At 41.6% G+C, this 18,963-nt stretch overlaps 1 protein-coding gene across 1 annotated transcript in view; it reads left to right on the forward strand.

Moving 5' to 3' along the window:
* The window catches only part of KIF26B (kinesin family member 26B), a 272,866-nt gene that overhangs the window by 202,088 nt on the left and 51,815 nt on the right, over nt 1-18,963 (forward strand). Inside the window, exons 6-9 of the mRNA XM_088524291.1 lie at nt 11,135-11,341; nt 12,930-13,023; nt 14,246-14,508; nt 17,373-17,556. Coding sequence (XP_088380417.1) covers nt 11,135-11,341; nt 12,930-13,023; nt 14,246-14,508; nt 17,373-17,556 — 748 coding nt within the window. The remainder of the gene's footprint in view (nt 1-11,134; nt 11,342-12,929; nt 13,024-14,245; nt 14,509-17,372; nt 17,557-18,963) is intronic.

Here is an 18,963-nt window from a genome sequence, read left to right on the forward strand (position 1 = left end):
TCACAAAAAAAGGCTTTTTATTTATTCTCAAATGTTGAATTCTGCATTATTGATCAGGTGCCATTCATTAAAGGCTGCTACTTGCTAGAAAGTATTACACGGTCCCTAAGCTTCACATAAAATAATGAATTATTCCATTGAAGAACAGCTACGTTAAAGGAATGTTAAGGTTGCATGGTTAAGCGCTCAAAAGTCAGGAAATGGAGCTAAGGTTGAAGACGAAGGGAATTTTGCCTGAATTAGGATTGCAGCCTTACTACTAAGTGCGCACAAAACAAATACTAACATGCACGGGATGTTCGTTCTAGGGCAAGTGGTTAGCTACCTGTTCTGTTCACAGACTCTGGTGTTATTTATTACGGTGTTTAACAAGGCAGTGGATGAAATCATTAGTGGTGAGAGCCACTAGGCAGATGGGTACTTTGTTGGCTGTTTCTCATTGCTACAAGGGATGCATTCATCTAGGAGAAGAATCCGTAGCAACGTTACTCTGTAAACCACAACTGAGAATTAAAGTTGGTGGCTCCCTGTCTTGTCAAGTAAGTTCCGTTTCTCAAGGTACTGTTTCCATTTACTTCTCCTGTGGGGTCTCTGCCTATTTTTCTTTACATCTTTTCGTGTCACCTACCTTTCTGATTTGGTACCATTTTACTTTTGTTATCTAGCTAATTATATTCAATACAAACAAACAAACAATCAACAATAACAAAAACCTCCTGGTTTTTGGCCAGTACAGGAGCCTGCATGCACCTCGCGGGAGCTTTTGAGGCGCTGACCCACCTGAACCTTCTGCAGTGCTCTGCTCGCTTGGGTGCCGAGGGGGTACAAAGAGCTTCACGGGCTTGCAGCAGCTGTTAGGCATTAGCAGGACCGAGCAAATTTGGCTTTTCTAGTTCTTTGCAGTTGGTTCTGCCAGTAGGCTAGCCAGGTACCACATGGGCTGTACCCGTGCCACAAGGAAAGCTTTGTAGTCCTGAAGTTTGGCTTCTGTGATCACACACACGCACGTGATGGGTCTAAGCATACCTTAGCATCCTCCCTGCTTCTTTACCTGGGAGCACAGGGTGCAGTGCAATGAGCCACACCAAAACCAGCTCAGATGCGTGCCCAGGAACCACAGGGATCACTTGCACAAGCAGCCTAGAGCTAGCTAATATGTTCTACGCAAGAGCTTCTTTGTACAGACAGAAGCTGTGCTTGTCAAGCCTCAGCTATTTCATTAAAATTTGCTCGAGGACATGAGTCCTTCGCATTAACATGGCCTTGGGGTAAGAATCAGGTTGTAGTGCCTTCTAGTGGCCACTGAAAATTTAAGTCGTATGATCATTATATGTCGGAAAGAAATATATGTGGACTAGGGAGGATTAAAGCACAAAATGGAAAAGCTTTTTATACTACTTTATTTAGAAATTTAATGAGCATCCGTATCATGAATATTTTGCACCATAACATAGGGCAAAATGGAACAGAGGGTACAGGGAAGAGCAGCAGGGACAGCAAAGGATGTGGAAGACAGGAGGAAAACCTCAGACTTGGCTTACAACAGGAACAGTTGAAGGGAGACATGAGTCCTGTCCAACTGGGAAATAACCTCCAGAAGTAAAGTAAGTAGATGTCACCACTCCTGATTGAAAATACTAGGCATCATCAAATAAAATAACCAGGTAGAAGCCTAGAAAGAAATTAGAGGTTCTCTATGAACTATGCAAGTAAAGCATGGAAATCCTTGCCAGAATTTGCGGGTGCTAAAAGCTTGCAGAGGTTCAAAAAACAACTGAAGTGACAGAGGAGTGTACAGGGAAACAGAATTTGTTAAGGGCTATTACATAAAACAATGATGACTGGCTCAGTAAGTTGTGAGTTGCAAACTGCTGGCAGCTGGGGGAATATTCCTGGGCAATATCATCCCTGGCCTGCTCTGTTTGTTACGTCTGCCCCTGCACTAAGTGCCACAGGTGTGCGTGGGGCTAAAGAACTGGGGAAAGGGAAGAGAATTGATTATTAGGGACAAAATCTTTTAAAAAATAAGTAGATAAATGAAAGAGAAGAGAGAAGGTTAAAGAGTAAAAAATGTAGAACAAAGGGTGACACTGAGGGTAGTACTTTGATGGCTGCCCATTGCTCCTTGGATGTGTCCATGGGGCTGGTGGACACGACCTGGGAGTGCTGTGCTCCGGAGTGCTGTTAAGAGGAGGGTCTGGCGTTGATCAGCGGTGGAGACCTTTTGGGAGCAGTTTCCCCCAGGAACAACCCACAAATGCCCTAACTGAGGATGTGCCCAAGCTCCGTAATGTTGCTGGCGGACTGCAGATTTGGTCCAGAGAACAAGCCATCCTGTCAGGCCATGTGGCGCTCTCTGATACTGTGAGTTCCCCAATTGTGCCTAGGTGGGATAAGGGGCCAAGGCAGCGGAGCAAGTGTCCTGCAAGGCATGGAGACATTGGCAGGGCCCAGCTCCGCTGCAGGGCCTCGGGAAGAGCGCTTGGCGTGGATCCCAGGGCAGCCTGGTCTCTGCTGGAGATGGGCTGCTGCAGAGCTCAGCCAACCTTTGGGTTCATCTGCTAAGGTCTTGCCTTCTGCTCACTTGTCCCTGCGTGGTGAGTAATCCTGGTTGTTTTGAGAGGCATGCAGAATCAAGCCCACCATAAAAATCTGCTCCACAGCTTTCAGTTAAAGCTCAACAAGCCTATTTTTAATTATAGCCAATATATAGCATTACAAATAGGTCTCATTAATTCTAAGTGGCTGCCTGCTTGGGCTCTGTAGCTTTTGTTCCTCCCTATACCACTGCCAAAGATAAAAGCATGCAGGTAGTATTAAATGTGATATAACATTTTAGAAGGTATAATTTAATACCATATTTATGTACTCAGAAACATTATAGCCTACAGTTATGGGACTACAGATAGTAGTCCGTTTAGGTAATACAAACATTTCCTGGGTTCTTGGCTGATTCTTTTATAGTTATGCTTTATTTCTGCAGTTGGAAAATGAGCATAATTGTAAATATGTCACAGTTCTGTCAGAATATATGTTACAGTCCCTTGTAAAACAAGCTAAGGTCCTCAGGTAGAAGGTACTATAACATTATAAATTGTGTCATTGCTTGGATCTAGAATGTGGTTTACTCATTTCCTCCTGTACCCATTTCTCTTTTTTTTTCTTTTCCTCCTTTTTTTTTTTTTTTTTTTTTTTGGTTGGTAACTAAAGTCAAATTCTGATCTTGTATATTGTCAGACAAATAATGATTTATTCTTTGGAAGTTGATAACATTACATGGGTAGGAAACTAATGTAAATGTGCTCAGGACATAGTGTGAGCCTGAATGAGGCCAAAACCCTTTTGTTTGCTCAGGAAAAGGTTTATACCACAACCTAAAACCAACTTCAGAAACTTTGGTTTTATTCCTTTGGAAGTGATTTATTAAATTTCTTACTAAAGCATCTAGCTCTAATCCTTGAAATCTCTGCTGATTGTTTCATGCCACAAATGACGCTGAAGGCGAGTTATACTCCCCTTCTAGAGACTGGGTTTCTTTGTATACCCAAACACATATTAGGTCTTTCACATAAAATGGTAATTCTATCTCCTTCCTTTTGTATGGGCTCTCTGTAGCAGTGTTGGCCCCTTGCTTTCATCATTAATAGATGGTCTAGAGCTTTGGGATTCTTTCTCTCCCCATGAATTCCCAAATCTTTTTCCTACTCAGTACCATGAACTGTCCCTTTATTTACTGACTATCATTACCAGCTGCCACTCCAAGGCTCTGCACATCTCTTTCCACACTTATCTGCATTAAACTGCAATTTGTCACCTCTTCCAGCTTGGCTTAAATAATGTAAATCCTATCTGATTGCATTGCTGCTTGTTATTTATGGTGCTATGCCATACAATGTCATCTGCAGACTGTGAAATCTTTTGTATGCAGTCATGGAGATCATCTTTATAAATAATGAAAAAGCTAAGAATTGTGATTATACATCTTCTGTGCAATACCTGTGTATCCCTTGTCTCTCTAATACTGTGAAAAGACATTTCAAAGGCATGCATAAAAGAAACTTCATATTTTATCCTAATTCTTTTCACTGAAATTCTTGTTTCCCTAGACAAAAATCAGTCATATTCCTCTGTGAGTTCCTGCTCCCTTGAGATTGTATAATGCGAAGCCCTAGGCACCACCTTTTCTCTAATTAGAGATGGGGTGACCTGCCTGCTTAAACTTACCAAGTCACATCCCGTGTACCTTTCTCATAGCTTCACAAAAAGGGAAACTGCAGCTCCAGAAATTATGTAGTAAATGTAATTATCAGTGAGGGTGTTTGAGATGTTGCTGCTGTTAATAAGATGTTTTCTGTCAACACCAACTTCCTGAGCCAGCAGAATCAGTACAGTTCTGCTTGCTGGAAGAGCCTGTCTTTAAGATGAAATGTTGAATGCCGCAGAGCAAAGTTGCCTTACGTCTTTCTGCACTGCAACAGATAGAAGCGTGGTCCATGAGAAAGAGCCAAGCAATTCCCCACCGCCTGGTGCTGGGAGAAGCTCTGCTCCAGTGGGATGCTCAAGTAAAGTGAAATACCTGTTTGGTTTTGAAAGGTGCAACACGCGGATTGCCCAGCCGTGCATGTCTGAAGTGCAGACGTCCCTTCAAGAGGTCAGAAAGAACCAAAAAGAAAATAAGGAACACAAAATCTGTTTGTGGTGTGCTGGGAAACTTAGAGAAAGATTATTTCCATTGCAGGAGGATCCTCATGTCCTCCTTATATATATATATGTTTTTTAACGAACAGACCAAAGTTGTAGTGCTCGTTATTAATCTTAACAAATGCTGAAGTAGCAATGTGACAGCTGAGTGACTGGGCTGACGGGATGTACATGCTGGAGTCAGACAGTGTAAGTACTCGGTGCTGTCCTTTGCCCGTGACAAAACTCAAAGCTATTGCTGACACAAATAAGAGAGAGTTTGCTGAGCCATGACCTGTGGCCTGAGCATATTTCGTACCACATTTTACTGAGCTTACTGAATTACGTCATGTAATTAAACAAGGATACATTCTTGATAAGGGTAAATCTTAAAATAATATTGTTGGTGTTTGGTTACAGTACACTTACACTATTACATACATACAGTATACTTACATATACATACATATATCCTGTTAGTGCTAAAAGTGCAAATTAGTTTTATTCTATGCAGAGTGGGGGTGACGAGCTGGTAAAGGAAATGTCTCCTTTCTTGTTTTGCTAGTTGCACAGAAAGAAAGAGGGACAGCTGTAAAAAAAAAAAAAAAAAAGTAAAGGTGACCCAAGGGTCTTAACAGAATGATATTTTTTGAACATTATTTTCACTGCTTTTTGAAAGCAGTGTTTCACTGCTTGTAGGAACAGTAAAGGCCATTTCCACACAGTGTGAGTGATGAGCCCTGATTCTTTTCCCATTTGTGCTAATGTGAAGCCCTGCAACCTACAAGGATTGTGAAAAATGGAAAAAGAGCGGAATGAGGCCAAATTACACATAACTTTCCTGAGCAATTTACACCCAGAGATGTTTCCCTAGCATGTGATCAGAATTCCACTAAAATGCATTGTATATTTGTGTCATTTTGGCTCAGTCTGTTTATCCTGACCCTCCAGATTTCATTTTGGTCTTATCAGTTAAATCCATCATGATCTGGATGACAGTGTCTTTAAAATGCCTAAACAGAGGGTTTTCATATTCTCCGGGCACTGTGGAGAAGCTTCCTGCTTTCCATCCATCATGTGGGAGCACGTACGTATGCGCATCCGCGATGGGAGGCCACATGATGGTGTCGGGGGCTGACTACAACAGAAATGCGCTCCTGCCACCGTTATTTACAACTGCAACAGTGAGAAATTACAAGCCCTCCTCTTCATTAACCTGCAATAAGGCTGTTCCGGCAGCCTGCGGTTGCTCTTACGTTGATGGAGAGCTAACACAGCTCCATAGCCCAGGCCGGGCCGCTCGCGCGGTCCCTGCCCGCCGCCACGGCGCAGCACTCGCCTGACGGGAGGTGCCGGAATGATTGATGAGAAAAGCAGCTTGGGAAGGCAAGCACAGTGCCCAAAGCAACAGCTGTCGAGCCCCATCCCTGCAATAATTAGATAAATGAGCCCCAAACGAAATCTTACGGGCGAGAGGAGAAGGAAGCGATAATATCGCCGCCGTCAATCTCTGATCGCTGGTGTCGCCCCGTTCCTGCCGCTGCTCGTGGTTATTAGCGTTGGACGCCGCTTGCCTCTCCCGTCTTCCCCACTGCCTTTGCTCTCCAGCATCCTGATAGGCCCTGCAGGCCCAGGAGCCACCAGAGTGTTGGACCGGGGGCCAGGCTACAGTTTGTTTGCTTCTTCCCTCATGGCACCAGCTGGGCTTCCCGAGCCCGCTGGGCCGTTGTCCTCTGCCAAGTACGAAGCTAACAAGAGGCCACAAATTGAGCTCACCAGGAGAAAGTCTTGTAATCATCCATCTCTTTCTTCAAGGAAGAGTGGGCGTCTATATAGGGATGCAAAAGGTAAGGAAGCAGAAAGCAAGGAAACATGGTTCAGGCATCTGAACTTGCAGCAGGTACAATGGAAAGGTGTGTGTAGATTTTTCCCAAACAGAAGTAAAGTGATATTACAGCAATTTCTCTGTGTTTTCCCTTGATGCTGCTAAGTGGCACCTATGAATGAGCAGTGAGTTTTTAGTGCTGGCAATTAGCATACAGAGAGAATTTTGTGAAATACATAGCTATAAATACATATTTTTTCACCATAAATAAAAGAAACCTCGTTGATAAAATCTAAACAATATACTTCTGATTCCACTTTCTTTTGCTCAATTGCTCATCCAGAGTAATATTCTGGAAGTCAGTGACTGAGAATTCATTCAAGAATAGAGTAAATCCTGATAGGTAGGAACCAAAGTACAGCAGGGAATGAAATGAAGGGGCTGCTCTTACACTGAATAGTCCTCAGATCAAATCCTATGAACTCAAAGGAGGAAACATTAAAAAATGCTTCCAGCAGAATTGAGATGAAGTTATGCTCCTAGAAGAGGGACAGTAACAATGCAGAAAAAGGGACCTTTTCCTTTATTCACTCTCCCCATTCTTAGGGCAGGATAGTTCTTGCCAAGTTCAGCCAGATTTGCATGAGTGTAAAATTAGATCAAAACTGCACCCAGTTTGTTTGTTTTAGAAGCAGCCCATGTCTCAAGAGAAAGCTTTCATGTTTTTCTTTGCAAACAGTCAAAGGTGCGTCTAAGGCTGCATCTGAAGCTGATCCCTGGGATTCAAATAGGAATTTCTGGCAGACTGAGTGGTCCCATAATCACAAGTGGTATCTCTTAAAGCCTTCAATTACAAGAGATTAGTGGAGGACTGTAACACTGAACTAAAGGAGTAATGACACATAGGAATTGAAGCATAAGACCTGTTTTTTTCATTATGTGGAGAAGTTCAATTTATAGTGTATTTAAATAGAAATTGCAAGGATAGAGTATTAGAGTTCTTCAACTTCACTGTTCAGTTAGTTTCAAATTAACTGTACTGTATTCTGATTTCCCTGGAGCAGCACTCCGGTCTTCAACCTGTCTGTTCCTGAAATTGAACTGAAGTCCTCTAAGTCCATTAAATTCCTGTGCTATCCCCATAACTGGGTGAATTACCACTCTCCCATCTTCACGCTGCCTCCCCAATGGAGCGGTTTGCAGGGGCCAGCACTGATTCTGAACCTCCCCTTGCCGCCCCAGTTCATAAATTGCATTAAAAGCTGTGAAATGGGAGAATAGGAGGCCATGTTCTCCCCTCGTTTCTACTGCTATAGCTTAATTGATTTACTCTTTTCATAACCACTATTGGGAAATGCTTTGCATGAAATCCTTGGGCTTAGGTTACAGGCATAGTAATATTTAATTATGAATTGCTTAGCTGATGGTAACTGGTAGTCCTTTAGGCCATTAGCAATGTGGCTATATGTTTCAGTATGTTCACATGCAATGAAGTTGGCCGTGACTCAGTTTTAGTGGTGGGGGAGTGCAAAGCAGAGAGATTGTATCATGATAGTTTGCATCCACGAGGAAGGGTCACTGCACCCAAATTGCCATCTGACTCCTTCACCTCAAGCCTGCCTGTCTTCTCAGAGTGCACCTCGAGTTCAGATGTCTTGTAGTCTCTTCTAGGTTTCTGGCTATGCTTACTGCAAAAAGAATGAAGCAGTTAAAGTGTGTGGAATTCTTTGCTACCTTTAGGCAGCTTCCAGTGCAATGTCTCAGCTGAGCATCTAGACTCCTGCATGTTATGGGGAGAGGAAGGAGCTCTTGTGGGAAGGCAATTCATCTTATCCAGAAGGCAGTAATGTAAAGGGGCTTGTGTGAATTAATGTGCTAAAGGGCCAAGTTCTCTCCATTGCCTACAAAGAGATTCAGACAACGGGCTGTGATGGAGGCATCTACCTCCAACTGCTCTAAACTGAGGTGGGAGGAATCAACCAGGATACAACTGGGCCAGAGTGCACAGGCAGCTTCATGCCAGGTGCAAACAACCCAGCGTCAGTCGAAAGAGAAGCCATGTAATCAATAGGGCCATTTTTCCTCTGATGTAAGGAATAGGAAACGCTAAATCTCCAAACATGAATGCCCAATGTACAGGAAATACAAATGTTTGTGGCAATTATTTTTTTTTCTTGAAAAATGTCTGTATTTCCTAGAGTTGAGGAGCCAAATGGTCCTAAAATTTGTCCTGGGACTCTGAGCTAACTCTTTGTTGTAGTGGTTCATTCAGTTTATTTGATGCTAGCAGATCTTTAGGATGTCAGTAAAATTGTCTTCTACTTCAGGGAAAGAAAAACCTGATGCCAGAGCTTCTATCACTGTAGCTGTTGGAAGTTAGAAAGATTTACTGTATTACTTCAGCAGTAAAAAGTGGCAGGTATTACGCTGATTTTGTGTGTACAGGTTTAAATTAGGAACAAAGTAATGTTGTAATGGTACAAAACAGCTGTATTTGAAGATAAAATTAATTTTAGTCCATATAATTTGAGGCCAGAAAGGACTGATAGACTGCCTGGATATGACGAGCTGTTAAATTTCACCCACATTCCTTTATTCAGAGCCCAATGACACTTAGCCCTGGGGTATTCTGTTAACTCTCCTTTGCTAACACAGTTATCTGGGGACTGCAGGGCATGGATTCATAGCAGCCAAAACCACACAAAAACATCTAGGAGAAGTAGATTTTGAAAGCAGAGCAAGTATTTAATTTAAAGTAGTTTTAATGTTGCATTTGTTTTGGTTTTCAGCAGATCAGTCTGTTGTCAATATTGCCATATGTCTCAAAATGTGGGACATGGTAGAAAAAGCAAAATGACTCCAATGTTGAAAACAGGCAAACAGTTCAAGACTTATTTTGCTTTTCATTTTCTTGCTTCTCTAGGACCAAGCATTGTGCTCCCCTCTGTCCCTGCCAACTTCTGCACTGCCAGGAGACCTAGAGTTGCAATAAACCCCAAAGCCACCAAGCTCACATGGACCTACCAGAAGATGTTGCTGCCTTTGTTGTGGCAGAACTGGCCTCTCCTTAAGACTGGGCTTAGAAAAATGCTTTTGGTAAAATGTTGGAAGTGACTTCTTCAGTAAGGGACCAGGGATTAGGTTTCATAAACAGCTGAGTTGAACAGTTGAGAACTTCCCCTCTCAGCAGTGTTTTTCTGCATTCCCTCAAGTAATGGCATAAAACAGGCATAACTGAAATCATGCACAGATTCTTGACCATTTCACCATTTGATGACAATGTTCTTTCCCTGCCTTAAAATACTTGGCATCAAACTACCGCTTTGACTCACAAGCATACAGAGAATATGAATAATCTCATTTAACTTCTGGTCTCATTCCATCGACTTCAAAGGAGTTGTGTCAAAAATTTGCCCAGACTTGACCTCTAAAAGGTGCTGATTTATTTTCATGTTGGAATGACTTAGGCCAGCACAAAAGGAGACTTGCTTACAAAGAGCACCAGTCTTGATGAGACTGACAGGAACTGCAGCTTTGTTTGAGTTTTAGGACTAGAACCTCCTAGGAGAATGAATCTGCCAATCCAACAACAAATGTGCTCTCACCCTGTGGTGAGGTGACCCTTTCTGGTCACCTGCATGCCAAACTAGTGTGGATTTGATACAAGTGACATATGGTTAAGAAGAATTTTACTGTAAGATCTGTCTGGTTGCCGTCATGAAGGTCAATCTGCTCTAGGCTAAGTAACTACAGCTGTGGCTAGGAGACAAGAGTTGACGTAGGAGTGATGTTTGTCCTGTAAAGTTCAGGAACTCATGTCTCCACAGGTAGTGAATTTATGGAAAGTACCAAAGCCAGACTTAAATTTTAGTTGTATCTAAATTGCTTACCAACTGGGCTAAGGATGCAGTATAACCTCATTAAATCCCCTAAGATGTGTCTCAGTCTTAGAAATAGCACCTTATTATGTAGCCATTTAATGAGTTGTGAGCTAACATGTTTTAACAAATCTTTTATCGCTTATTACATTCCACTCCCTTGACGAGCATTTCAAAAAGCTGACCATTAAAACAGGGCTCTTTTCACAACTCTTTGATGGTGACACTTAGAACTGAGCACTTCATCTCTTTGCATATGGATTAGAATCGGAAAGGTGTAAATTACAGATCTGTTTTTTATGTGCTTGCTTTATTGATCAGGCTGCTTCGTAGAAACCACAGCAGTTCAGGTAGCGTAGCAGTCTAGATTACCCTTCAGCTTTCTTAATTGGGCCACTGAGGTGCAGTTAATTTTCAGTTTATATCGAGAGTAAGACAAGGTGATGTAATACCTTATTGTTGTACTTGAGTAACATGGGCACTAAAACACAGCGATGTATGTCGTAATTTTAAATGCACAGGTTGCTTGTTGAAATAGACAGAGAAGCATTCTGGCTTTAGTCACTGTGTGTTTTGGGTCAAAATCATACCTGTGTTTTCAATGGCTTTCACTAGGCCAGTAGCTGTAGTAAAGCAAGATTTGCTTTAAGATTTGGCTCGGTGTAATTGGAAAGTTCATTCCACATTCCAGGCTCTAATACATCCAACATGCTAATCAAATGTGGTCATATTTCTGTTTGTTTGCTGACAGGTCAAAGTCATGGTGCGCATTTCTTCCTCACTTGCCAGAGACACCTCAGAGTCCAGCTCTTTCTTGAAGGTTGATCCTCGTAAGAAGCAAATCACGCTGTATGACCCGTTGACCTGTGGAGGTCAGAATGCCTTCCAGAAAAGGGGCAACCAGGTTCCGCCGAAGATGTTTGCTTTTGATGCAGTTTTTCCCCAAGATGCATCACAGGTAGGTAAAGTATGATCAAAATGATTATCTAAACAGTAGGGCACACCAGAGGCAAATCCATTCCTTCTGCAACAGCAGTACTCTCAATGGAATTGAATTTGGGTTGAATTTGCTTTGCCAGTATCATCTGTAATAAAAACAGCTTATTAAATCATATCTGAGTAACATAGTTTTCTGCTTTCTTTAATATTTAGTATAAATAATTGTTCTTAAAAGTGCATGGGCAATAAATTGCAGCACTGATGTAAATGGAATCTAGTAGGCAAATCCTAGGTATCAATAGGTCACTTTTTTTCTAAATTTGTTGTTTAGTGTTTATGACAATCTGATCACAACTGCAGCTCTTTAATGCAATCATCAGTTCGTTAAGAAGTCAACTATTAGATGGTTTTCTTGCACAGTTACACACTGGGAGGACAGGGGTTTTAGTCCACATGTGTCTATTCACATATATATATTCTGATCTCGTATTTTATGAAATTCCTTCAATGCTTTGATGAATACCCAAATACAGTAAAAAAGACAATAAAAGAATAAAGTAACCTTGCAAAATATAGTTAAAAAATAGTGCTATAAGGCTGCTTCTGTATTCATAAGCTAAACAGAGCTAGGGGACCAGCTGAAAGAGTCAAGTCATGCAATCAACTCATTAGTTCAATCCCTGACCCGGTTTTGGCCTGGGCAGCTAGCACTCTGCCAGGCCAGTGTCTGGACACGGCTCAGGAGCAGGATGGACAAAGCACCATCACCTACAGGCTACTTTGCTGGGCTGCTGTAGGAGTTCAGGTTATAAACAAGAGCGGTGCCATGCCACTTGGCTCTTGAACAATCCCTTTCCTGACCCATTTGAGTTACTATTATAGTAGTCACTTAAAAATACCTGAGAACTCGGAGAAGGTGTGTGATTTATTATCAAATGCAAACTGCTTCACATAAAAGCCTAAACTCTGCTAATTTGGATCTAGTTCCACCAAATACTGATAGGCTATTGCTGCAGAACCACTCTATGCAGTTCAGCATGCCTGAATCTTAACTCTAAGATGGCTCAAGGAGTTTTGCATGACATACTTCTTAAAATACTGCCACAGTCTTCAGGATGGAGCCTGCTACTGCTGAAAGCTAAGAAAATTCAAAACAGTGTAGAGAAAAAATAAGAAATGTCACGAAGGTAATACCTAATGGACTATTTTTTTCTCCTTACATTACTCGTGATAGTGGAAGCGAACTCAGTCCGTAATAGAACTTTAAAAAAAAATTCTATATTTGATTCTTGGGTTTTTTTTTGGCAGTTGTAATAAATTAACCACATCTTCCTTCAGTGTGTGTTTCGTCTAACCCTTCAAAAGATTCTGAAGCTTCAACAAACAAAACTTAACACAGGGCAGAAGTCCTGCTTTATGTATCTTTACAAGTAATATTACTATCATCAGCATAGGGCATGTGAATGAGACAATCAGGATTCGGCTTTTTGATCCTTCATCAATTCTGTCCAGAGCACTAATGACATTAGGACCATTCATACTGAAAGTTCCCAGCTAATTATCCATATTATTGTTAACAGCATTTTTTGTTTAATTTCCTGTGACAGGCTGAAGTATGTGCTGGGACTGTGGCTGAGGTGATCCAGTCGGTGGTCAATGGGGCAGATGGCTGTGTGTTCTGCTTTGGCCACGCCAAACTTGGTTGGTATTGTTAAATTTCTCTATTTGAGGAGCAAAGTGAACATTTGTAACCTGAATTTGCTAATACTTTGAATTAGGATGACAACGTTTCATGAGTTGATGCATAGTACAATCAAATCAAATGTTTACGTCAGCAGCATTTCAGGTGCTCATGAAAGCCAATAGAGAGAGTCATCATCATCGTCACATTATCCTTTAGAAATAGCTGCATTTCTAGAGTAATCTTTTATTCTGTTCATCCTTATCTGGAAGCATTTTGACACAACTGGCTTTTTAATGAAGAGGGCTGCACTGCAAGAGTATGAAACAATCCCTGTCCTTTTCTTTTTCAAAGACACTACAGCACATTGGCAGAATCTCTGAGGTTGTTTCATTATTCCCACCAACACCATTTGCCTGTCTGTAGACACACCCAGACATTGCCACTAACACCCATGTAAAAATATTTTTTGCTGATTTTTTTCACTTAGATTCAATATATGAAGTGAAACAAGATTAAAAAAAAACTAGAAGTACTTGCCTAAAATTGTGAATACCTTTATCGCTTGGTTTATAAATTTGGAGGATTTGTAAAACTTGTATAAGTACGTTATATATAGTGACCTAAAGCAGCATAAAATAGTGCTTTATGTCCATTTTTAATTATTGAACCTTTGCAGCAAAGATAAGTCAGAACTGTGCCTGTGGAATCAAATAATAGCAAACTATGGAAGGTTTTAACATAGATAAAATATTTCATGTTGTAACTCATGTTTGTTTGTTTGTTTGTTTGTTTTTCCTGGGTGAAATTGCATCTCTGTAATCTTGGGGCCAGCTTTTTGTCAGCCCTAAATCCAGGGTGATGTTTCCAAGTAAAATAGTATCAAAAGTATACCTCACCCACAGTATTCAAAGTTGGGATTTTTAGAGGCTTGGGCATACCTGCTGTGTTCCACCCAACGTAGGATGTCAGAGGACTTTCCGCCCTGTACGGTGAGAGCATAAGGAAATGGAGGTTTCGAATGCAGTTCACAATGTCATCTGTGTTGTTTAAATGTTGTCAGTTGTCTGTGTGTTATTTGTTTGTCTGCTTGCCTGTCTGTCTTCCCTCTCTGACTGTTGTTCTTATTGTAGCAAAGGAGTTGCTCTGCTGAGGCTGTGTAGGGTAATCTTACAAGGCTAAAGGCCACAAAGGTCTTGGGAGTGATGTTGTTATCTTTTCTCCCCTCCCCATTCCTGACAGGGAAGTCATACACCATGATCGGAAAGGATGATTCCATGCAGAACCTCGGCATAATCCCTTGTGCCATCTCCTGGCTCTTCAAGTTGATTAATGAGCGCAAAGAGAAGACAGGGGCCCGCTTCTCAGTCCGAATTTCTGCAGTAGAAGTGTGGGGGAAAGAAGAAAATCTTAGAGACCTGTTGTCAGAAGTGGCTACAGGCAGCCTACAAGATGGTCAGTCCCCAGGTGTCTACCTTTGTGAGGACCCCATTTGCGGCATGCAGGTGAATTTGAGGTTACATTTTACACATTGAAACAAACAGTGTGATTTTTTTTTTGAGCTACTGAGATGGTTCAAATTCAAGAACTACCCAGAGCATAAAGTTTATAGACTTGAAAGTGTTTACTTTAAAACATGCAAGAACTTTATGACCTGCAGCTGCAGGGCCATCTGCTCTCTTGGCCTAAATATTTGTACCTCTGGTATAACTGATGTTGAGCAGGGGCCTGTATTTGCAATAACACGTGAAAACATTCAGTGCAAACAAAAATTCACCTCCTTCCAAAAAAAATAAGAAAAAAAAAAGTGTGATCTCTCTTTTGTAAAACAACAAGCTAAAATATTTACAATACTGCACAAATAGCTTGAGGCCATTTATATGGCTGTTTATCTCTTTATAAACTACATTATTTATAGCACTTGCATTAGTAATGTTGTAGGAAGCATTAATCGCTACTTATTAATTGCTGCCAAGAAGTAAATTCCTGAGCTGGGCAAGCCAAGAATAATTCCAACTCTCCTCAGGTTTGGAGGTTTAGCAAAAATGACTATCTGGCTCATGTATATTCTGGGTAACCATTAGAAAGTCTCAGCAGCCTTACTTTTTTTAAAATTTTTTCTCTTGGTGTTGGGGAACAAAGGCCTGTTCTTTCGTTTTGCAGTCTGTGATGGAAAGAATCTGGGTTTTGTATGACAGGTGAGGAGAGGGCAAAATAGCATGGTAGAGCTTGGATACATTCCTTCAGCCTCAAGGGCAGTGTCCACTTTCATCCAGAAATTGTAGAGCCCTACCTATCCAAGGATGGGGAAAAGGATGGAGGAGGGAACAGATTTGGCCATTTCCAGCTGTGAGGATTTATAAGGCATGTTTTACCTCCCTCAAAATCATGAATCATGAGATTATAAAAAGTGAGTAGTAAATTTTGTGTTTTATATCGTTGCATTGTAAGCTTTTGGATATACTTAGCTAGCGGTCGCAATCTTTCTACCCAGGAACTATAAGGCTGCTTTTAGGTTTTAAATAACAATTAGGACTCTTGTTCTCGCTTGACTTATGGTATTAGTGCTTTACAAAATACCTACAGTGTCATTAGAGATCTTACCCGCTGGTATCCAGTCATGAGTGCAGCCCAGTGAGCGTAAGAGTCTTTACAGTTACTACGGGGAAGATACACAGGCCTGTTATGATCTGGATTAGCATGTGTATCAAGGTTACATAACTGTAACAACTACCTCCTCTTTAAAGCTTAATTCTTCACTGGAATACTAAGGCACAATAGCAATAATAATAATTAGTCCATTGTTGTTGATTTTGTCACATACATACAGACAAACAACCATATACAAATGAGCCATTTTAGACCAGTACAGAAAAAAATAGCTTCCATGAGAGATCTTGGTCTCTCTGTAGTGTAACAGACTGAATGAAAGTGGGGGCAAAAAGGCCTTTTTATTTGTGCACCTTTAGAAATATAAAGGTTCAAGATATAATGACATTCTGGAGTCATATGTCCTGCCAGTGAATTCTCTGAATTCCAAGATGAAAAGTTCTGTGAAAGGCAGGATATTACATTATAGCCGTATAGATATGCAAAGTCAGCAATATGTGCAGCAAATGAACAATCACCATATGCCATTTGGTCTGTCATTGGACCTTTCCAAGTATGCACATTTTCTTGTTGCTTACATTTCTAAAGACTGGCCTGCTTTCTGCTTATTTTTTAACTCCTTATTGGCCCCTTCTCTTTTTAGAGAAAACTTAGCCTTTAGCTAACGTGATTCACTGAAAAACCTCAGCAATATCCTTCCTCAAGCTGATGAGTGAACCCAAAGAGAGGACAGAAGCAGTGCCGTTGTTAGGGAGAACTTAGTTTTTAGCTGTATTACATAGGTCAGAAACAAGCCCGCAGAGTGAGAATTCCTCACTGAATTTGAGCCAGACAAAACAAGTCTATCCTACGGGCCGGGGGCCAGCTCTGTGTACCGCCAAAGCTCATGCCATCAGATGACACCGCCACACATCCCTTCCACAGACAGACTAATCTTAGGTGACATGAAGCACACATGCATGCCTAGCATTGTCGTGGGTTAATAATATCTGCCCTCATATGCTCTCTATCACTTGGGAGAGATAAGGGCAGGCTGGTGGCTGTGATTGAGGTCCAGCCACTGTGAGTTACGTACGTTACCGGTCCTGCTCCACTTAATGGATTGCACCTGAGCAGGTGCGTAAGCTTTTGGGATGATGGGGAAAGGAAAGGCCTTCTTTTCTGTGCTGCCTCCCACATGCTCTGGGAGTGGAAAACAGGCTTCAGTCCTGTTATTTCCCTGAGTAATCTGCAGACCACTCCTTCCTAACACATTCTGAAGGGGAACACATACTCCTGCCCCTGCCTATCTACCTGCACCAGCTGTGGCTTTGGGATTTATGTCTTCCCCGACTGCATATTTCTCTCATAACTGTAAGGGCACAGTGGTTACCACAGCAGGCAGGGCAACACAACCAACACACAAAAACGGTGTCAAAAATAATGAGCTCCAGTGAATGGCTTAGAATTCTAGTGAAGGAGCAGACTTAGACGTCTCTGTCCAGCCCCTAGGATAGTTTCCAGCTGTTAGATTTATGCATGACGACTGCCACTAGAGATACTCCAATGAGGAACCCTGTAGGACTGAGGATTCATCTGTAGGACTTCTGAAGGATGTGGTATCATTCTCAGTGTCAGCGGGGATGAGTAGCAGGCCATCTTTGGTAGGGCATTTCCTCCTCTTCAGTCCCACCAGAAACCAGTGTATCAACGCTGTGCTTGGATGGCAGCGAATTCTGCCGGGGTTTCTCACTGATTCTTTCTTTCTGTTAACTTGCAGCTGCAGAATCAGAGCGAGCTGCGGGCCCCGACCGCAGAGAAAGCCGCCTTCTTCCTCGACGCAGCCATTGCCTCCCGCCGCAGCAGCCAGCGAGACTGCGACGAGGAGGATCACCGCAACTCCCACATGCTCTTCACCCTGCACATCTACCAGTACCGGATGGAGAAGAGCGGCAAGGGCGGAAGTAAGCTGCACCTGCCTCCGAATTACACAGTGCTCCCCAGGGGTGAAAATTAGCAGAGTTCTCCACTGAGAATGGAATAGGCCCACTTACACCAGCAGCCTATCTGCCTGTCTGGAAAGATCCAGCAAAGGCCGCCAATGAGTGAAGTTTATTAATATCAGCTGTCAATTTAGTTGCTTGTGCAGAGACATTTGGTTGTCAGTTGGTTCTCAGCATGATGTGAGCCTCTACATACAAACAAAAAACGACTCTTCAGCTCTTCAGGTTTTTAACATTATTGCATTTGTTCTCACATGTTCTTAAAATTTTTCAAAGGTTCATTTGATTTACATTGATGAGAATGGTTTGCTAATTTTTTGTTGTATTTATATTCTGTTCCAAGTGTCCCAGATTTTCCCATTGAAAAACATTTTTTCTTAATCTTTTTTTTTTCTTTTTTTTTTTTCACAGAAACAGCATTTGCTTAAAGAGCAATGGAGACCTCTGCTTTTTCAAACTTATGGGCTTAAACAGTTTTGCAAAAATAGTGTCTATTTCAGTTCCTGGCTCTGTAATGGTTATCTATAATTAGGACTAGACATAGACTGCAAGCTATGATTTTAGTGGGTGGACACCACTGCAGTATTAATGATGTCTAATGTTTGATGCAGAGAATTTACATTGACTGGGTTTATAATAAAAGAGAGAAAAACAGAAAGTTGCTGTTAAAGTGCAGTTTGCGTGTGTTTAAGTAATAAGCCCTGTGGAATTGGCCTCCAGAAAACTCAATTAACTAAAGGTTTATTAATTAACCACCCTGTGGTGGAAAGGAAGACTGTGAGTGCTCAGGCTGACTGGTTGTTAGGAATAAAGACAGACAATTTTGAGGAGATTATTATTACAGTTATTCAAACTCCAGGCTGTTCACATACATGAATTACTAATTTCAAATGTAACTACTAAAAGAATGGGGAAAAAAAAAGTGTTTTCCTATAGGCTTAGAACATGAGATGCTTTGTCCGTTGCTTGCAGTTTTATTTTCGTCTCCTGGCCATGCTACCTCCTGTCTTCAAGTTTCCATATCGGAGTGGCCTCATAAGCCAGGCAGGGTCAGATCTCCCTGATAACTGAGTGAGGGGGAATTCCAGCTGCTCAGGAAGGGCGCCTAGCGATTATCAGTGTCTCTTGCTGTAATGAAGGATTCTCAGAAAAAAACGTGAAGATAGCAGAGATACAGGTTCCAGTAAAAGGATTTAAAAAAAGAAAAAAAAAAAGGAAACCCAACTTCTAGAGGGTCAGAGATTAAAAGGCTGACTAATGTATAGTTTTGGTCAAAAACATACTGTGAGAACAACACATTGGTATTGTACTTATCTCCTGGTAAGATTCATTACCAGGAATGTCATGAAGCATGCTTAGCACCACTGA

Source organism: Tinamus guttatus, unplaced genomic scaffold (genome assembly GCF_059628265.1).
Source record: "Tinamus guttatus ecotype Peru unplaced genomic scaffold, ASM5962826v1 Tinamus_guttatus_pri_ptg000208l, whole genome shotgun sequence".
NCBI classification, from domain to species: domain Eukaryota; kingdom Metazoa; phylum Chordata; class Aves; order Tinamiformes; family Tinamidae; genus Tinamus; species Tinamus guttatus.